At 36.2% G+C, this 21,506-nt stretch overlaps 1 protein-coding gene across 1 annotated transcript; it reads left to right on the top strand.

Annotated features, from left to right (window-relative positions):
* Positions 1–171: 171 nt before the first annotated feature.
* Positions 172–14,775, top strand: rragd (ras-related GTP binding D). Its single transcript, XM_079386064.1, has 7 exons — positions 172–474; positions 5,671–5,966; positions 6,399–6,598; positions 6,683–6,797; positions 8,337–8,479; positions 11,619–11,767; positions 13,257–14,775. Exons 1-7 carry the CDS (start codon positions 351–353, stop codon positions 13,406–13,408), a joined length of 1,179 nt encoding a protein of 392 aa, XP_079242190.1. The 5' UTR covers positions 172–350; the 3' UTR covers positions 13,409–14,775.
* The last annotated feature ends 6,731 nt before the right edge of the window (positions 14,776–21,506 follow it).

Genomic DNA, 21,506 nt, shown 5'->3' with positions numbered 1-21,506 from the left:
AATAAATAAATAAAATTCTCTTAATGTGTCCTTATGTGAACAAAAGACTACATCTCCCAAGATCCACAGCCATCGTTGGAGTCCATGCACAGGCTGTTTGTTTGGGGAAGGGAGGCGTCCTCTCCTCTGTCTTCTCTCACAAGTTGTTCTGCACGCAGCTCTTGGTTCTGTGATGATAGTGATGAATAGTCACAGTGTGCTGTGATTGCTCACGCAGGCGGGCTGCTATGTGTGTGTCACAGAGCTAGAGAGCGAGGGGGAGGTGAAAGTTCACCATGGCTTGGCCATATCAGGTGACAATGTGGAAAAGTTTGGCTGGTGGCTCAGATTAAATTTCTCAAACTCGGAGAATGACAAGCGAACGGAAATACAATGAAGCGGACGGAGAAAACCAAGCGCTGTCTTTCGATTATTATGAGGATGATGATGATTTCGACACATTCACTGACGGAGACTGCGGCTGTGATGAAGGAGGTTAGGGGTAGTTTTAATTTATCACCCATAAATAAGGGCTTATGTATATTTTACATGTTTCTGAACGAGCGCAAAGTATAACTCCATTGCAAAAACTATTTCCATTGTAACCGCGGTTTGCTCTTAAAATACAAGTTAATTTGTTACTACAACAAAACTGTGGTAACATGATAGCCAGCAGTGTTATAAATAAATAAATAAATATTCCATTAAATTATATAAGCTTCTTACACTGTTTGGGATCCGATATAAATTTATTATGGTTTTGAAAGTAACCCCAATTATTATATATATAGGTTTTGGGTGGAAACTCTGGCTGGTAAATATTTACGAGGGATTTATTAATAAACTGTTGTAACTAGATGTCCCCCAGTGTCATTAATAAATAAATAAAAGTAAATATTCAATGAAGTATTCTGTAAGCTTCAACTATTAAGAACCCATAAAATGCATATAGTTTTGAAAGTAACACTGATAACTGTGGGAACTAAGGTGCATTTTTGGAAACTGGTAAATATTTATGAGGGATTTATTAATAATGGTACAGTAAAACTTTGCTAACTTGGCATTAGCCACCAATATCATAAAAATATAGCTTGAAAACAATAAAGTACCAACAAACCATAGTAACTACAGTAGTTTGGAAGTTTGGTGGAAATACTACGGTAAATATTTTCAAGGGGTTTATTAATAAGGGCGCACACCTTTTGTTTCTCACTTGGTTTTAGTTTAAAATGTCTAAAAGATATATTATATAAGCCTATGGATTTGTGGCTTTTACAATGTCTTTTTCTGATCAATTTAGCTATTTGACTTTCATAGTACCTTCAAGCTTCCCCTTAAGGCAAGATTTCTTAGAAAGCAGGTAGATTTATAAGTTAGGCATTGGTTACAGCTCATTGTTTCAACACAACTTTAGATGCAATCTATGATTGTCAACTCAGCTGAAGTTTTCCTTCACTCAGTTTTTACTATTGTTTACCAATTCAACAAACACACTAGTGTTCCTTCACTCTGTGGTGCCGCGGTTGAACACTTCGATAAACACTGCAGGATTCCTAAGGCTGTATTTTGAGACTAGAAGTGTCCCTCAGTCTCACCAAATGCAGTTGACATTCCTCAGCTGAGAGCTAGCAAGGTCACAGTCATCAAATCAGCTGCAGCATGTGATATGAAGGAGTGGAATGCCAGTGTAGGCTTTGCCCACAACTCCACACTCAAGCTCTCCAGCAGTCATTCTGGTAATATGATTCAAACTGATGGCAAGTATGCCATTTCTCTTTTCACTTTGCTACATGTCTAATTGTAAGTATATGAACTTGTCACAAGGCATTTTGTGGCCATGTTCATATTTCTTTTAGATGTTAAAGTATGTGCAATGATGCAGAATGATATTGCTTTGAAATTAGATAAATATGACAGTTTTTCTAAAGCCTCTCTTATGAAATTTCATGTCAAAATGTTCTGTCTCATATGAAAGAAAAAAAGCTTGTTTAGCCATCATTTTTGTTATTAAATGACATTTTCAGGTTTGTGTAAACATTAGAGCCAGCTGCAATTATTTTCAGTAAACATCAGAGCTGCTCCGTTTAGAAGAGCCCTCATGCAGCTCTCCTTCTATTGAAAATTAGGTGTACTTTAATTTTGGACTAGTTTATTATTCAGCTGAATACATGATTTTTCTTCTCAAGGGTGGGACCTCACATCTAACTGTTTTGTCCAAATCTGCAGCACTCTGACTAAAGTGATTAATAACCTTTGTTGGTTGATGACGCCATGTTAATCAGGTGTTATTGTGTACTTCTGTAGTCAGTACCTGCAGGACTGCTCTCAAGGGCATAATGGGCTAGTTACCAGTGGTTACTAACCACCTGACAGACAGATATGACATACATTGAAGACAACCAGAGAGACTGGAAAGAATCATATATATATATATATATATGTGTGTGTGTGTGTGTGTGTGTGTGTGTGTGTGTGTGTGTGTATGTATACACAGGGCCATCGCTAGTGAGGTGAAAGGTGGTGACGATTATAGGGTCCCACGGCGGAGGGGGGGGCTGAGGCCAGCCTAAAAAGACGCTCAGGACAGTTGACGGGCCACTGCTGCGTCGTCGTCATGAAAGCTTATCATTAGCACGTGTTTTTAAGCCGGCCAATTTAAACATTCAAAAGAGTTTAAAGCATTCAAACACAAGAAGCGGAAAAGCTGAACTGAGTACTCCCGAACCGAGCTCTCGTTCGGGTCCTCCTGCACCTGAACGAACAAATAGGCTACAAATCGCAGTTTAAACATGCAAACAGAAAAGGATGTGAAAGAGCCCAATTCAGCACCCGCGCGTGGTGTTCTGTGCGCACAGGGCGCACGCAGAGAGACGCGTGTCAAAGCGCTTAAACACCGAATTTGCCTCTTCTTGCTCTTGTGCATACAAAATTATGTAAAAATATCCTTCTTGGAAAGTATCTTCGAAACAACTGTCGGTTATGTCTTAAGTGAAAGAAAACAGTGGAGAAAGAAATCGGATGTGTATCATTATAATGGATGCATTGTCTCTTAAAGTGACCGCGCCTAATTTACTGGAGCTGTCGGTGTCCTTAATGTTAATCCAAGAAAATGAAAGAAAGAAAATAACTCTCCCGACTGATTACTTTGTAGTTTTAACAAGAACTAATCCACAGTCAAACCAAAAATTAATCAGACACCAGATATTTATTTATTTATTTTACTAGTGGGTACAGGACAGTAATTTAAAAAAAAAGCATTTCTTGGTAATTGGTCAACAAAGTATTGATAGTTGTATAAATATTGTCATACTAACAGTTGTCTGAATTTTTTGGTTGATTGTAATCCATTACATACCTTTCTATCAAAGTTATCTAACATTATAAAGAATTTGTTCTGACACAGAATTTGTTTTACTCTGAGTTCTTGTCATGTTTTATTACCATTTTCTAAACTATAGCAAATAAACTGTGATAATATGAGAAATGTTAAATGTGTCTGAATAAATTTTGGTTTGACTGTATATTTAATTTTTACAGTGAAGACCACGCAGTGCTATTTTATATTTGATTATTCGGTTCTGTGCCTGGACACCTACAAACTTGAAAAACGTAAACATTGTGTAAATAGCACAAATAAATAAATAGTACGAACATACAAATCAAACAATTTCAAACAGGGCCCACTGGTACAACCTGCACCGGGGCCCCGCAAACCCCATCTACAGCCCTGTATATATATATATATATTAGTTAGAAGTTACTGTCTATAGCATATTACAGTAAACCTGAGTAAAACTGACATCAAGTAGGTCATTCATTCAAAATGGCTACATTCACAATAAATAGCATATTACTAACCAGTGTGACTTTCTCATCATCCTGTACTTCCAACAGCAGATGACACAAATCAAATATTGTCTGTATGCACAAATAACCAAACCCATTTTGGGTAATTCAGGACACACTGGCTGCTCAAGTATTTGTCATATTTGTGTCTCGTTCTGTAAGCACAGATTGTTCTAATATTAGTAACCAACAGCACAGTCTAATGCTAAAGGGTACGTCAGTGACAATTAGTTGTTGAGTCTGAGTCAGTTTATACCAAAAACATAATAACTACGCTCACTCTCACATTTTTCTTCTGACTTTTGTAAATGTAGGATTGTCACTCGGTCACACTTTATTTTAAGGTCCGATTCTTGCTATTAACAAACCATTAACTACGACTTTCGCCTCAATAAACAGTTAATTTGCTGCTTATTAATAGTTAGTAAGGTTTTTGTTAAGTTTAGGTATTGGGTAGGATTAGGGATGTAGAATATGGTCATGCAGAATATGTGCTTTACTAATAAACAGCTAATATGTTACCCGCTGACTCTCTGTTAGAAGTACCTCTCTATTTACAAGGCCTTGTTTCAAGAATATATACAACTCTTATGTCTTTAAAGAGTGTAGGAACAGCAGATGGGAAAAAGAGCTCAGAGTAGTATTTTCAGAGGAATTTTGGAGTAATGCCCTCCGTAAAGGGAATGGTAGTACCTTCTGTGCCCGATTGAGTTTAATACAGTTTAAAGTATTGCATCGTATGCACTTAAGCAGAACAAGGATTGCCTCTTTTACTCCTACTTTTGACAAGACCTGTATTAGGTGTCACCCAGGTGAAGCAGACCTGATTCACTTGTTTTGGACGTGCCCCGCACTTACTGCTTATTGGTCAACCATATTTGATACATTTTCTAAAGTGTGTGAAGTACAGCTGAAGCCATATTTGGAATATTTGGTGTTTCAGATGATGGATCAAATTTGACTCAGAGCCAACTAAACATTATTGCCTTTGCATCGTTATTGGCTCAAAGACTAATTGTATTACATTGGAAATCTACAAATTCACCTAAAGCATCATACTGGCTTCAGGATTTGATGTTATACCTACTCTTAAAAAAGATTAAATATTCAATTAGAGGTTCCAATAAATTCCCTTATGTCTGGCAACCCTTATTATCATATTTCTCTGCTATAAATATACTACCTGGGGAGTATAATACCTGATTGTGGTATCCAATGACCTTTTTTTTTACTATTTTTTCTTTTCATTATTTATCATCATTTTATTTCTGTTTTATTTAGATTTATATGATCATTATTGCCATCATAATTATTATTATTATTATTTATTATAGGCAGTTTGTTCTGGGTTGGTTGCGGAGGGTTTAAGAATGTAAAAATACAGTTTTTGTACAAATAATAGCATTTGACTTTGGAATAAAAATAAAGAGAAAAAAAACAGCCAATATGTTAATAATGGGCATGCTAATAAGCAACTAGTTAATAGTGAGATTTGGTCCCTATACTAAAGTGTTACCTGTCACACTTATTCATAACTGAATTGTGTATAAAAAGGCCATGTATGTTGATAAAAAAGAAAGTTCAAAACAACAACTTTTATTTGGTAATAATGTAAATTCTTTGCTATCACTTTTTCTCAATTCACAGTAATTTCTTCCTTGCTGAATAAACGTATTAAAATAATTCTTACTGACTGTAAACTTTGGAACAATAGTGTAAGCTCTATTATAACTGTCACTAGCAGTTTGTTTGAATGCTAAGTTTGGTTTACCATTAACCAAATATGGCTTACGTATGGTGATCTATGATTCTCAAGCAGTGTTTCTGTGTTTGGCTGTTGTAAAGTGCTGGGCTTCAGTGATCCGTTCAGCAGTGAGGTGAAACCTCGTATCCTGCTCATGGGCCTGAGGCGAAGCGGCAAGTCTTCCATTCAGAAAGTTGTATTCCACAAGATGTCACCCAATGAGACTCTCTTTCTGGAGAGCACTAATAAGATTTGTCGAGAAGACGTTTCCAACAGTTCCTTTGTCAGCTTCCAAATCTGGGACTTTCCTGGTCAGATTGATTTCTTCGACCCCACATTCGACTATGAGATGATATTTCGCGGCACAGGGGCTCTCATCTTTGTCATAGACTCTCAGGTGAAATATCTATCTATCTATCTGTCTGTCTGTCTGTCTGTCTGTGTGTGTGTGTGTGTGTGTGTGTGTGTGTGTCTGTCTGTCTGCCTGTGTGTGTGTCTGTGTCTGTCTGTCTGTCTGTCTGTCTGTCTGTGTGTCTGTGTCTGTCTGTCTGCCTGTGTGTGTGTCTGTGTCTGTCTGTCTGTCTGTCTGTCTGTCTGTGTGTCTGTGTCTGTCTGTCTGCCTGTGTGTGTGTCTGTGTCTGTCTGTCTGTCTGTCTGTCTTGTCTGTCTGTCTGTCTGTGTGTGTGTGTCTGTCTGTCTGCCTGTGTGTGTGTCTGTGTCTGTCTGTCTGTCTGTCTGTCTGTCTGTGTGTCTGTGTCTGTCTGTCTGCCTGTGTGTGTGTCTGTCTGTCTGTTTTCTAAAAACACACTACAAATATGTTACTGTGTAGGATGATTATGTGGAGGCATTGAGTAGACTTCACCTCACCGCGACAAGAGCCTACAAGGTCAATCCTGACATCAACTTCGAAGTGTTCATCCACAAGGTCGATGGGCTTTCAGATGACCACAAAATTGAGAAACAGAGAGACATACACAAACGAGCTAATGATGATCTAGCTGATGCTGGTTTAGAAAGAATACACTTAAGGTTGGTGTCATAACAGATATTATGTGGCATTTTTGAAATCATTGAATGTTGGATTTGTGATTTGAAATGTATTATTTTTTTCAGCTTCTACTTGACAAGCATCTATGATCATTCAATCTTTGAGGCCTTCAGTAAAGTTGTGCAGAAACTCATCCCTCAACTTCCCACCCTTGAGAATCTGCTCAACATTTTCATATCAGTGAGTAAATGAACATCTTTTAGTTCACTGTGTGGCTCATGCACTTCTTTATATCTTGATTTCTCATATTTTCAGCATGAATAACCAAAGTGAATCTCTGATCAGTGCTTAGTGTTGAATTAATTATGTTCTTGCTCAATGACTGATCATTTAGAACTTAGCGATTTCTAGTAATTCATACATTTTTGAGCTGAGGTATTGAGACTTATGATTAATTAAGATGTCATGAGTTGCAATCAATGATGCATAGAAAGTTATCTTTAGAATCAAAAGAGTGATACAGTAATTATGAATAACTTGTAAAGAGTTTTCACTGTCATGCAAGAACATGTTAAAAGAATGTTATATGTGATGTTTTTTTTTGTTATTTATTTTCATGTAAACATGCAAAACCAGAAAGCATAATTTTCTGTCTGTTAAGAATTATATCTATTAGCATAGGTACATTAGCACTGGCCTGTAATTTGTGCTTGCAGTGAGGTATAATGGAAATAATATTCCTACAAACATGATGATCACAAAACCCATTATTATTTATTATGATCTTTCTCAGACATAATATAATTTTATGATGCTCATGTTTTATTTTAATGTTGATCTGGAAAGCAATTACAATTAGCAGAATCACAAATACTTCTGAAGTTTTTTTACATTAGCCAGCGGGTGGCAACAGAGGGTAAATTGACATGGTAAAAGCCTGATACATGAGTACAATAACTGAGCAATTTATAGATTTTATATTATGAAGATTGAAGTCTCTTAACCATCTGCCATTCAATGCAGTGTGATTTTAATCACTTTTTATGCATTATTTGATTTCACAGATTGATTCGGATTTACCCTTGATCTGTGTCCCTATACTGTAAATATATTTAGATAAATGTAAGATGTTACAAAATATTTCTATTTCAAAAAAATTCATCAAAGGATCCTAAAAAATATATATATATCATGGTTTCCATAAAAATATTAAGCAGTTTTGACTGTTTTCAAATATATTAAAATAGTTAATAAATTAAAACAGTTATTTCAATAATATTGTAATAATATTTCACGATATTATTGTTTTACTGTGTTTTTGTCAAATAAAGGCAGCCTTGGTGAGCATAAGAGACTTGTGTTCAAAACCATTAAAAAACATTTGAATGGTAGTGTACAGTATATATTCACGTGTGTTGTATATATTAAAATAATTGTATTTTTTATCACTTAGCTTCTGCTAAATAAAGAAATGTAAATGTAAAATATAATTTAAAAGTACAAATATTATTGAATATAATTGCAATTTAAAACTTTCTTATTGTTATGATTAAAAAAAGCAGTCAAAAAAGTCATAACTTGGGAAGAGGCTTTCTAGTCTTTCAACAGCTTTTATAGAATTAGATGCATTTTATAACAACAGTACTTGCAAAGCAGTTGATTACTTGGTTGCGCAATTCATTTCCACTTCAAAGTGTTCTTAGATATGATGTCCTGTTCCGCTGCATTTCTTAAGAATAAAAGCTGACCCCTAACCCCCGTCCTGTGCTCTCATTGCAGAATTCAGGGATTGAAAAGGCTTTTCTCTTTGATGTGGTCAGTAAGATTTACATAGCAACCGACAGCAGCCCGGTGGATATGCAGACCTATGAATTGTGTTGTGACATGATAGATGTGGTTATCGACATCTCGTGTATCTATGGGTGAGTGATAACCGAGTGACAATCCATCCAGTCACATTACGCTACAGAACATGTTCTTATCCCGTAGACATGAAGGAGCATGGCAAGTTTTGCATCTTCTCCCACTATAATTCTTTTGTGGCATACATCCAAAAAAAATACCCAATAAAATGCAACACTCTACATTCGACCACCTTGTTTCCCTATTGCCATTGTTGGCTGGGATTTAATCTTTTGTGGATTAGTAGCATATAACTCGGGGATATGTAAACACTGGCTGTAAACATTGGAAAGGCAGAGTGTGGCACCTCCAGCGCCACTGACCCAATTTGTCCTGTAATTTGTAGGGGTGTCCTCGACTAAGGGTTTTCATAGTCAAATCGGAATTTTTGAATCTTGCCGATATTCGACTGATACTCGAATCATATGTTTTGGGGGCGGAGCAAAATACACTACCAAGAGTCAAGTCAGTCATAATTACTGACGTTAATGCACAGGGAAGATGTGTATCGGACGCCTCGCCGATATAAACGGGGTGAATAATGTTTTTAATGTTTTATGTTTTGATTAAAAGATCTTTGGATGAAAAATTCGGACTCAAGGTCTCTGCACACTGAGTCCAAAATTTTTGCGTAGCATGCATTTTAATAGGAAAGGATGGGGAATACGACAAAAACGGAAAAACGCATGCAAAAATTTTGGACTCAGTGTGCAATGGCCTTCAGTGTGCAGAGACCTTAACTCAACCAAATGCACCTTATACGAGATAAATGATATATAGGCTACACCTGGCTGAAATGTTTTGAAATCCCTTATACCCTACCTGATCGAAAAAATCCAGTCTTTCACTCTGCCTGTGTCAGTTTGAGTCGTGTTAAAGATTTAAATCCCTGCCGCCAAAATCCTCTGTAAGGAAAATTTTATGGAAATTGAAACTTAAATCTATAGGGGTGGTTGGATTTATTCAAGCATGTTAAAATATTTATTTGAAGCTTCTTTCTTTTCAGATTGTTATTTATAGCATTATTTTAATTGACTGTATATTAACTTGTTGGGAGAAAACTGGTAGTTTAATGTGATTTCAAACATTTGAGCACCCCCATTTATCCAAAAAGGCATGATCATAACACCTTGCGAATATTCGACTGTGAGATTGAGAGTCGAATCCGTCTCCTCCTTTCGAAGCATTGAATCGTCAACTATTCAGGGTCACCCCTAGTAATGTGACGGGACACAGCGGTCTGGGTAGGTACAGGAATGCAGGCCTGACCCGGGGCCCTGCATATGTTGGTTTGTGGTGGCCTGCAAGAGCAGATGGGACACCTCATCACTTTCTGATGAATAGGAGAGCAGGCAGGACAGTTAACCCTGCGAAATTGTAGCCTTAGTCTGTAACTGAGAGGACTCTAATAGTTCACCCAAAAATGAATATTTCCTGATAATTTACTCACCCCCAAGCCACCCAAAATTCTATTTTTCAGCCAAGTGAAGTGAAAGTTTTGGAAGAACGCATTTCAGGCTTTTTCTATATCTAATGCAAGTGAACAGCTCAACGTAGACCATTTTTGACGGTTAAAAATCCATATTTAGCTTCAAAGTAATCCACCTGACAAATAAGGCTCTTCTCTAGCAAAATGATCAGTTATTTTCAGGAAAAATAAAAAATGACATACTTTTTAACTATAAATGCTCGCCTTTGTCCAGCTTGGTTTAAGAGAAACGTGCAAAGACTACATGTCAAGAGTCTTTCACACTGTAAAATAGGCCAAAAGAACTATTTCAGCTATTTCAGATGATTTTTAAGTTGGAGGAGAAGAAGAGATCGCTCAACACTTTGATCCTGAGTACATGGATGATGGAGGAGGATGACAAGCCTCTGAAGCTAGAATGCACACATGCATGGATAATTTTAAACAACAAACTTACATTATTATACAGCAGCAGCCATTCAACTTTTGAGAAGGCCATTATTTGTCAGCTGGGGTTGTGTGGATTACTTTGAATCTGCCTGAATATGGATTTTGGACCATCGAAAATGGTCTGCAACTCCACCTCTTCTTCTCCTCCAACTTCAAAATTGTCCAACATAGTTGTTTTGGACTGCTTTACAGTGTGAAGGGTGCTTGACATATAATCTTTGCAGGTTCCTCTTAAACTGAGCTGGACCAAGATGAACATTTGTATGACATTTATTTATTTATGTATGTATGCATTTATTTATTTATTTTTAAAATTATATTATTTTATGGAAATTACAATGTTTTACTAGAGAAGATTTTTCATGTAGATTACTTGCTATCTAAATATGGATTTTGGACCGTTCAAAAATGGTCTACAATGAGCCATGTTCACTTGCATTAGATGGAGAAAAATCCTGGAATGTTTCCTCCAAAACCTTAATTCCTCTTTGGCTGAAGAATGTAAGTTATACACATCTTGTATAATGGCTTGGGGGTAAATAATCATAAAAATGTTCATTTTCGGGTGAACTATTCCTGTAAGCCACAAGATGGTCATGTCAGTTCAGCCCATTTCGGCTTGACAGCTTGTGCATTAATTTGTAGTATATGGCTTTTATTTAGATTTGGCGAGCTGCTGTGGAATTAATTTCCGCAAGCCTTGTTTGTATCTCATTGAAATTAATAAGTCGCTTATTTGTTCCCTATTCATCATATTGACATTGATTCGTGTTCTCCGTTTCAGGAAGCTCCAAATTACATGCTTTATTATGTCGCCTCAATTTGTTCATCATCTTTTCCGTACTTTCTTTTTTGTGTGAAAATATTTATATATTTGTAACATCCATGCATAATAGCATAAATTAGTTTGGTTATAAAAGCGGAGGATTATGACAGGGCATCTGTTCATTTTGATAATTATGATATGAATCAACATCTGTTCCACACTGCACAATTTTTCAGCTGTATGCAGTCTGTTCTTAAACTGAATTGGGAAAGTGTCTTCCTGATGGAGCCGTAATTCACGCTGCTCTGTGTCCTCAGAGGAAGCCGCCCGTCAGGGACATGTTCATTATGTGCATTCATCATACAAATTGAAGGACAAGTGCAAGAAAAATAGAATGAGATGGAACTGCAGAGAGCATGGAAGACACGATGAGAGATGGTTGTGCTTTGTTTTATAGTTGTTATTTTCCATATAGGTTGACTGGAGATGAGGCAGGAACTCCGTATGATAAAGAATCCATGGCCATAATCCACTTGAACAACACTACGGTCATGTACTTAAAAGAGGTCACTAAATTTCTTGCCCTGGTGTGTTTCCTCAGAGAAGAGAGTTTTGAGAGGAAAGGTGAGCTTTCTGGACATCATGCAAACGTGTTCGGTTTGATGTTATTGTTTATATCTGCCTTTTTTCAGAGCTTGTTGTCACATGAAGAAGTAGTTTTAAGGGTCTCAGTAACACGAGTCAATTATTAAAGTCCAATTATAAAACATGTTGTATGTTGGTTTATCATCTAGATTTGAAATTAGTTTGTTTAATATTTTATACACTACTGTTCAAAAGTTTGGAGTTGGAAAGTTTTTAATTTTTTTATTATTAATACTGGATGCATTAATTTGATCAAAACTTAGTTAAGACATTGTTACAAATGAATAAATGATCTTCTTTTGAACTTTCTTTTCATCAAAGAATCCTGAAAAAATGTATCACTGTTGGTGTTTTCAACACTGAATAATACATAATAAATATTTCTTGAGCAGCAAATCAGCATATTAGAATGATTACTGAAGGATCACGTGACACTGAAAATTCAAACATTTTAAAATGATCAACCCCAAAATTTTAAACAGTTGTGTAAATGCACGTGTGTTTAATGGAGTAAATATTTCTTTCCTTGGCAATTGATTTTTGTAGCCAACACTTTAAGGTTTATTCCTATACAGAAATTAACTGAAATGTATGACAACTACAACATTAACTATATTTTTACTGCTCTTCCAATATTCTGTTATAAATTGCACTGGTGACAGTTTCAAAAGCTAAAAGAAAGCAAAAAGAAAAAACAGCATACCGCAAAATATTTATTAACTATTAACAATTCCCACTAGAAATCCTCATGCAGCACATACGGATTCAATAGGGACTACAATAAAGACCTAAAGATCAGCTTTTGCCCACAAGGTGTTTTTAGCAATTACTGCTACACTACATTTGTCTTAAATCAGTCAGAAAAGAACCTGCTGGTGTAAAGCGGCACTCACATGAGAGAATGGGATAATTAATGGAATCCTTGGGAGGCTAATGAAGATTGAAATATTCATGCTAAGGGGAATTACTAAGGGGGTTAGGGAGAGTATCATGAGCAATCATGTTAGTCAGCAGGGAAAACAAGGCATTTTATAAAGGCGTAGATTTGCGCTGGCTTCTTGCATGATCATAAAGTATTATATATTTTATTACATTTTTTCACACTATATCTAACTGAACTTATCAAAACTTTAACTCAATTATAAAACCCTAAATCACTAGGGAAGCTGGTTCTTTTTTCTGTTCAAACTGAATATTTAATAATTTGTGGTTTCATAAAGCCTAAGTTGGCACCCGTCAAGCGGTTACTGTATGTTTTACGTCTAGCTTTCAAAGTATATCTGTATGTAGGTGTTAGTAAATGTTTTATGTAGATTTTTTTTCTTTCTCTGGATCAAAGCTAAATGACATATCTCGTTATGTGTGTCATAATCTTAATTCAAAGTGCATTTATGCAGTGATCCAATTTGGGAATGGGTTGAACGACTCTCCTGCCGCAGGCTAATTACACTTGTCTTTGCTCACGCAGGACTTATCGACTACAATTTCCACTGTTTCAAGAAAGCCATTGAGGAGGTGTTCGACGTGCGCTTGCAAGTGCAGAGGAGTCGGAAGCTTCTGAGCCAGAGGAGGTGGAGCAGGCAGACCGTGCCAAATGGGACTCAGGTGCATCCTCATTGAAGAGTATTAAAAGCTTCCTGGTCTGTTACAGTGACTCCGGAGTGAAGGCTTCACACAGGCTTTGCTTGTGCTTTGCATCTTCTTCAGGGCCACTTGCTGCTCTTCAGCAATTCAAAATAGCAATATAGATTCCGTTGTGCATATCTTGCACTGCTAATTTAGCTCAGTCCATGCAAAGTTGTAAAGTAAGCAACCTTTTTGTTGTTTTCAAGAATATTTTTTACTCAATATCAATCAACTGTGCTTGAGTTTCTCACAAAATGCATGGTAAAAGCCATTTCCAAAGTCACAAGTGCAAGATCATATAGTACTTTTGTCGCATTTTTACAGTAGGGCACAAACATCTTATTTAACTTCAAAATGCATTGTAAAATTATTTTTTTTATTCATTTTTAATTGCTTAAAATTACAAATTAATTCCCCTCTTTAATCCATAATTATTTATTTTACTACTCCTGCAGATTATTTACTTTGTCATTTATGGTTAAACAGCTGTTCAGTTTTGCATGTATTTCTTTATTTACTTAAAATTGTATTTTAAGTTTGTCAGCAAATTTTTCAGGGCTAACTACTGTTCTTCAGCAATCTAAATAGTGCATTAAATATATTGCACAACTAACTTAGCTGTCCATATTTTAACGGTTGACAAAGAATGCAAAAAAAAAATATTTTCAATATTTACCTTATACCTTAGAAAAATCTGTGCTAAAAGTTACAAATATAAGATCATACTTCTGTCAAGTTTAGAGCATAAACATCTCAGTTATTGTCTATATACATTGTAAAATAAAAAAATTTTGTAAAAAATTATTTTGAATTGCTTAACATTTTAAATGAATTTCCCCTTTTAATTCCTAATTATTTACCCAGCATCTTATTTGATCTCATGGATATTTTTTTTGTTTATTTCCTTAAAATTGTAATTTAAGTGTGTCAGCAACATTAAGTTAACAAACAAGCATATGATTGGTTGTTTTGCATACACCAGTGGTTCTCAATCAAGGAGCCGGGACCCATTAGAGGGCCTCAGCAAACTTCTTAACAGACTTAAAATAATTCAAATGAATTATTATTATTATACAAATAATATTAATATCATAATTAAACAACTAATGCAATTTCATTATTTTCCCCCTCAATAGCTATTCATAGTTTCTGTTTGCAAAAAAAAAAAGATTAAAAACAAGCATCTTTGTCATAATTATAGCAAAAATATTGTATATAAAAATATGTTGGCCTCCAAAACGTTTGAGAACCATTTGCATATACAGTTGCCATATTGTATACATTTAAAGCATAAAAATGTATGCTAATTTGTAGCATATTTATTTATTTATATTGTTTAAAAAAATTAAAGTGCTTTTGGTTAAAAAAAAGTCTCTTTCTTTGTCACTTACAACTACATAAAAATATATGATGTTTTATTAACAAAGTTCGGGAGGAGCACGTCAGATACTTAGCCTAATTAAACAAGTGGTACGTTATCATGTCAATCAACACACGGATATAAATACAGCTGACATACCTCCACTCATTCGACGGTCTATCAGCATCCCTCCACCACCCCTTCTCCACCAATATCACTAAGTTCTCACCACACCATGGGGGGATGCTCTGGGTTTGGGCCATTCCGGAGCTCGGAGCCCTCCCCCAGGACAGCACGCCTAATACGCATTACGTAACTCGTGCTAAATATATGTAAGTGTGAACTCGTGAAATTTTTTTATTTCACTACCACGTATCTTAGACGTAAATTTAAAATGTCTTGTAGCTAAAATAATTCTTATTCTCACATTTCACCAAATGCAATAAGCGTTGGTTGACTCACAGACACTTTTCCCTTTCAAGGCCATCCGCGCTTTTGCTCACAAGGAACAATTAACTTCTTTGGCGTCACAGGAAGTACAAGGTCCCGCCTCCGCCCCGGCGCTAATATCATGCAACTGATTTCAGCGGTTGGTGTGTGTTGCCAGGGTTTAAATGCGTGTGCAGTGGATGTGTCTCGCTGTGGGGTTAGAGCACCAGCATTAATCCCAGGGGATACCTTTGCTTCGGCAATGAAGGCTGATGGGTAAATCTCATGAGGTCAGAGCCGCTTACGCAAGAGCTGCTTCTCTCTGGATGGACACTAAATCATCTGTAGTGAAACTACAATGTGTTATGTAAGACAATTTCATGTTTAGTATTATAATCTCTATCAGCGGGCCAAACGCTATTTACTCGGCGAGAGCAGGGACGCATCTGTGATTGAGAGTTTTTCCTTTTGTGCTCATGTGTTGTTAAGGTGAAGTGAAGAACTTGAACTTGAACCTCTCTCTTAGTGCGAATATATTAGAATCTAAGAAGGACGCTTTCTTGGCAGCACTTTTAATAGCGCTGCTGTTGCCATGTCAAACCGAGTGTAATTTAAATCTATCAGCCGTAGTTCTCAGTCACAACTAGTCAGCTGCTATAGTGAACGTACCAATCAGAGGCTGTCATAGAGGATTAGATTGCTTCAAGACTTAAGCTGTCGCTCCACATTAAGAAAAGGCTTTATGGGCTCTTCACAAGGTCTTCATTGATTGGGTGAAAAGAGAGCAGTCTTCATGTAACTCGTGCTGTCAGACATGAAGTACACATCAGACACATGTCAAGTTATCCAGATACTTCCGCTCTCACTTATCCTAGTACACATACACAATTGACGGATTTTCAATGTATATTTAAGCTTCTTGGTTTACTTTGTGTATTGCTTTTTATTGTGCAGCATAATTTAAACAAATTTTTTTTGTTTTGTGAAACTTTACAATAATGGTCAATTTGTTAAAGGAACAGTTCACGCAAAATTGAATATTTTTTTTATTGAATTTTGAATTTTTTCACACTCAGGCATCCAAGATGTAGACGAGTTTGTTTTTTCATCTGAACAGATTTGGAGAAATTTAGCATTACATCACTTGCTCACCAATGGATGCTCTGCAGTGAATGGGTGCCGTCAGAATGAGAGTTCAAACGGCTGATTAAAACATCCACACGACTCACTTCTTGTGAAGTGAAAAGTTGCATGTTTAAGTTACATTAAGACGTTTTTAACTTCAGATTGCTGATTCTGGTTAAAATATGAGTCCTAAATATTGCTTTCTCCAGATAAAAAGTAATCTTGTCTCAATCAGGAGAGAAATACACAAAGATCAAGCACTGTTTACAAGCAAAACCAATATGGCTCAAGAGATGATCTAAGGTCCAGAAGAAGTCTCTTCAGTTTCAACCTCTCTTAAAAGTAATCTTTGTTGTTGCATAACTATTGGCCCTGATCAACAGCCCCAGATTCTGTGACGAGTGAGGACAGCCCAGCATCCAGCCTGCGTTTCTTTGACCTCGCTATTTCCCCAACGGAATGAAGAAGTTGAAGGAAAAACAGCAGATCTGATTTGTGAATTTACCTCCTGCTGACACATGAATATGCAGCCTGAATATTATTATTAACAATTCAGAAGTGCCTCATTAAAGATAACTTATAATTTAGGCTCACAGCATCCAGCAAATCTGAGAACCATTTCAATTTTTTAGGAACCGAGGAAAACATTCAATTTAATGATAAATGAACAATTTAACAATTTAATCTTATTTTTTGTGACCTATTTTCAAATTTCAAATGCCACGATTTGTTTGCAACCCCGCAAAGGGAAATGAAGGTTGCACTAAAAAAATGTTCAATATGCTTAAATAAATGAACAAATGATGTACATTTTAAATGACATTTTTATATTCCCTTATATTGGCAATGACAACAACAGGTCTCATTTTCACTTCAGATTGCAGGTGTTTCATGCAAGGTTAAAGGTTATGACAACATATGTTTTACTTTTTATTCTCTTCAGTTAGGCTGCATGTCACGTTTCTGGAGTTCAGAATAAATATCAGATACAAGTATGTCACGTGGGCTTTTCTTCAGTGAATTGTTACAAACTGCACAACCTATCAAAGCTTGCTTGTCTATATTTAACCTTCAATAGTGAACAATGTTTTGATGTTTATCACCTTGGAAACAGTTTTTTTTTTTTTTTTTTTTGAAGGCAGCTTTATAAAGCTCTTTGCAAAATTGCATGTTTCTCTTTCATAGAGCATTTCAAGAGGAACATCACATTGGTCACTTATACTGTATGTCACATATTTCTTCACCAAAAAATATTTATCTTTCAAAAGCCCTTAACTATGGTGTCTGTGTTAAAGGCTCACATAAAAACTGATGTCCAGTTTTCTGCACACAAAAAGTTATCTAAGCCTACAAAATGTGTTTTTGGCTCTGTGAATTGTAGCAGTGGCCTCACTAAAGCACTATGCAGAGTTTTACATTTTGTATTAAATGTTTTTCAAACATTTGAATACACTATTCACTGTAAAAAATATCAAAAAAAAATTTCATGCAACTGAGCAAGGAGTCCAAGGTTGCTTATAATCAAGCTATGCTTGCTGGTTTGATTACACTCACGTGAATTTATTCATAATAAATATATAATCTCAATAAAACAGTCTGTTTGCTTAACTTGAGTTGGAAATAATCATGAATTGATAATTAACCCATAGTATTCATTAATAGTTTTATAACTGGTTTATCTTTCGTCTTCGTTGGATTATACTGAGCTTGCAGTCATTTCCTGCATATTTAATATCTATTATCGCTCCAAAGTCTGATTTGTAATTAAAATAGTCTTTGAGGCTAGGACCTTTTATGTTATGAGAATCATGACATTCAAATATTTTTGTTTAACTGACTGTTGTCCCAGTCAACTGATTTTCTACAGAGCTAGTTTCATATCTCTCATATCTTATGGTCTTTTTTTCTCACATAATAAAATAATTTAAACTCAAATCAATATTTCATGTCACTTATTTATTTACTGTATTTCAGTTATGAGAAATCATAGCAAAAATGAATATTACAATCATTTTTCATGGCTCTCTGGAATTTATGATTCTGATTAGCTGAAGGCAATCAAATAGTTTTACATAATTGACTGTTGACCAAGCCAACTGATTGTCTACATAGCAATTTCACATCTCTCATCACCTTATGGCCTTTTTTTCTTACATAATAAAATAATTTAAACTCAAATCAATTTTCCATTCAATTTATTTATATCTACTTTATTTCAAGTCTGTGAAAACATAGCAAAATGTATATTATAATAACTTACATGGCTCTGGAATACAGTGGGCTCCACTAATATTGGCACCCTTGGTAAATATGAGCATTCAAAAAATCACAAAATTTTAACCTTTCATTGAAGTAAAGCAATTAAAAGTGGGGAGAGTATCTCATAATGAAATAAATGTTTTTCTCCAATGCATGTTGGCTACAATTATTGGCACCCCTAGAAATTCTTGTTAGTAAAATATCTCTGAAGTATATTCCCATTCATATTTACTTTAGCACACCAGGGTGACTAGGAGCATGAAATTGTCTAGCCATGACTTCCTGTTCCACAGGATTATAAATATGAGGAACACAAAGGCCAAATTCCCTTAATCATCCATCACAAGGAATAAAACCAAAGAATATAGGTCTGTTGTGCAAAACAATATTATTGAGCTTCACAAAAGAGAAAGTGGCTGTAAGAAAACGCATTGAAAATCCCCATTTCCATCATCAGGGCAATAATTAAGAGGTTGCAATCAACTAAAGATGCTAAAAATCTGCCTGGAAGAGGATGTGTCTATATTGTCCAAATGCACGGTGAGGAGGAGAGTTTGAGTGGCCAAAGACTCTCCAAGGATCAGAGCTGGAGAATTTAGTAGAATTTAGCTGGAGAAATTTGTTCAATCTTGAGGTCAGAAAGCCTAAAAAAATATATCAAACAGCCCCTACATCACCACATGTTGTTCGGAGAAAAATTATCCTTGCTCATCCAAAAACAAACTCCAGCATATTCAGTTGTCAGACACAACTGCAACTTCAAATGGCACTGGCTTCTATGGTCAGATGAAACATAAAAAAGAGCTTTTTGGCAGCAAACCCACCAGATGACTTTAGTATACTGCTGGATCTTTAATGTTGGGGGTCTGTTTTTCTGCCGGAGGTCCTGGGCATCTTGTTCAGAAGCATGGCATCATGGATTCCATCAAATACCAACAGATAAAAAATCTAAACCTGACTGCCTCTGTTAGAAATCTTATAATGGGCTGTGATTGGATCTTCCATCAGAACAATAATCCAAAACAAACATCAAAATTGACACAAAAATGGGTCACTGAGCACAAAATTAAGCTTTTGCCATGGCCTTCCCAGTCCTCTGACCTGAACCCTGTAGAAAATGAGTGGAGTGAACTGAAGAGAAGCAGCGCCAACATGGAGCTGTGAATCTGAAGGTTCTGGAGAGATTCTGTATAAAGTAATGGTCTCTGATATTTTATCAGGTGTTCCCCAAACTCTTCAGGCATTATAGGAGAAAACAGAGCTGTTATCTTGAGAAAAGGACATTGCAATAATTGGGTGCCAATAATTGTGGCCAACATGAACTAGAGAAAGCATTTATTTCACAATGAGATTTTCCCTCCACTTTCAATTGGTGTACATCAATGATAGGTTCGAAATTTGTGAATTTTTTGAAGGATAAACAATGCAGATTGATTTTCACAGCCGCCTTTGCTCATATTTACCAAGGGTGCCAATATTAGTGGAGGGCACTGTACATAATTCTGATTGGCCAATCGTGACATACAAATATTTTTTGCATAATTGACAGTTATCTAAAGCTACTGATTTTCTACACAACAAATTCCATATCTCTTGTCACCTTATGGTCTTTATTTTCTCATATCATAAACTCAAATCCATATTTAATTTCACTTATTTATACTTACCGTATTTCAACTATCAAATATTTTTGCATAATTGACTGTTTTCCCATGCAGGCAACTGATTGTCTACATGCCCTTTCATGACCATATGGTCTTTTTTCACATAATAAAATTATTTAAACTCAACCATTTAAATCAGTATATCGTGTTCCTTTTTTAATTTTTATGTTATAGCCATTTAATAAATGGCATAACACCTGGCGGGACATTATTAACACTTGTAATTTCATTGCTGCACATATGTTTCTTCTTTCATCACATCTCCAGTAAAACGTATTTCTTCTATGACATTGTTTACATGCGTCTTGCAGTTGCAGTTGATCAGTGCTGAACAAAAATAAGATGAAAAAGACACGACATGGTTGTCACTCGCCTTTTATTTTCTAAATCTGTAAGAACGATGCATGTAACATTAGTCCGCAATTTGAGGTTTCCAGCAGTTTGAATGGCGAGAATGATTCCAGCATCCATCATCTAGGGAGGAGATGAGCAAATTTAACGCAAAAGAGTCCTACATTGCTTTGCTCCGCACTTCAAAAGATCTCGCCTGTCTGCATGAGTGCTAACCTCCAATCAGAGTCACTCAGATTGCCAATCTTTGTCACTTGGCTGTTAGCGCAGAACCAATGTGGCAGCGCTCATTTGGACACAGTTAGGGCTGGATATCATGAGGTTGACACGGCACGTTTGGAAAGCCTCCTACATGCCATCAGTCACGTCTTTACAAAAAGGTCCAAGGATAGCTTTGTTTATATTTCCAATTGAATTTCTCCATTTTGATGTGCAAACACTGCAACACAAAAGCCCTAGCTGTGCAGGGGACAGATTTATCCATTTAATATGAGAGGCCTGACAAACTTTTACGTAACGGATCCTTTAGTGACACACTGGCGATGCTCCAGCTCAGTGGCAGGCATCAAGTGGATACGGAGCTGGGGCGTGGCAGCACAGAATTGCTGTGAAATCCCAGATAAGCTGAGTTTCAGTGGCAGTAGAGCCGGAGCTGAGTGAGTGGGAGGACAAATGCATGAAAAAAGAGCCTTACCATCTGCTGCTGCAACAGTGGCAGGAAGGCAGACCTTCAGGCAAGCCCCTGGATGGAGATCACCCAACAAACCCCCCAACCCCCCCCCCCCCCCCCCCCCCCAAAAAGCCAGGGGTTTGTGAAATCTTCGTGAGATTGAAAAGATTTCAGTTGCATTAGATAACAAAATTGACTTTTTCTCAGAAGTAAATTTTACATGCTGTCTTTGCA

Source organism: Barbus barbus (genome assembly GCF_936440315.1).
Source record: "Barbus barbus genome assembly, chromosome: 30".
NCBI classification, from domain to species: domain Eukaryota; kingdom Metazoa; phylum Chordata; class Actinopteri; order Cypriniformes; family Cyprinidae; genus Barbus; species Barbus barbus.
This window is presented reverse-complemented; position numbering and strand designations above follow the sequence as displayed.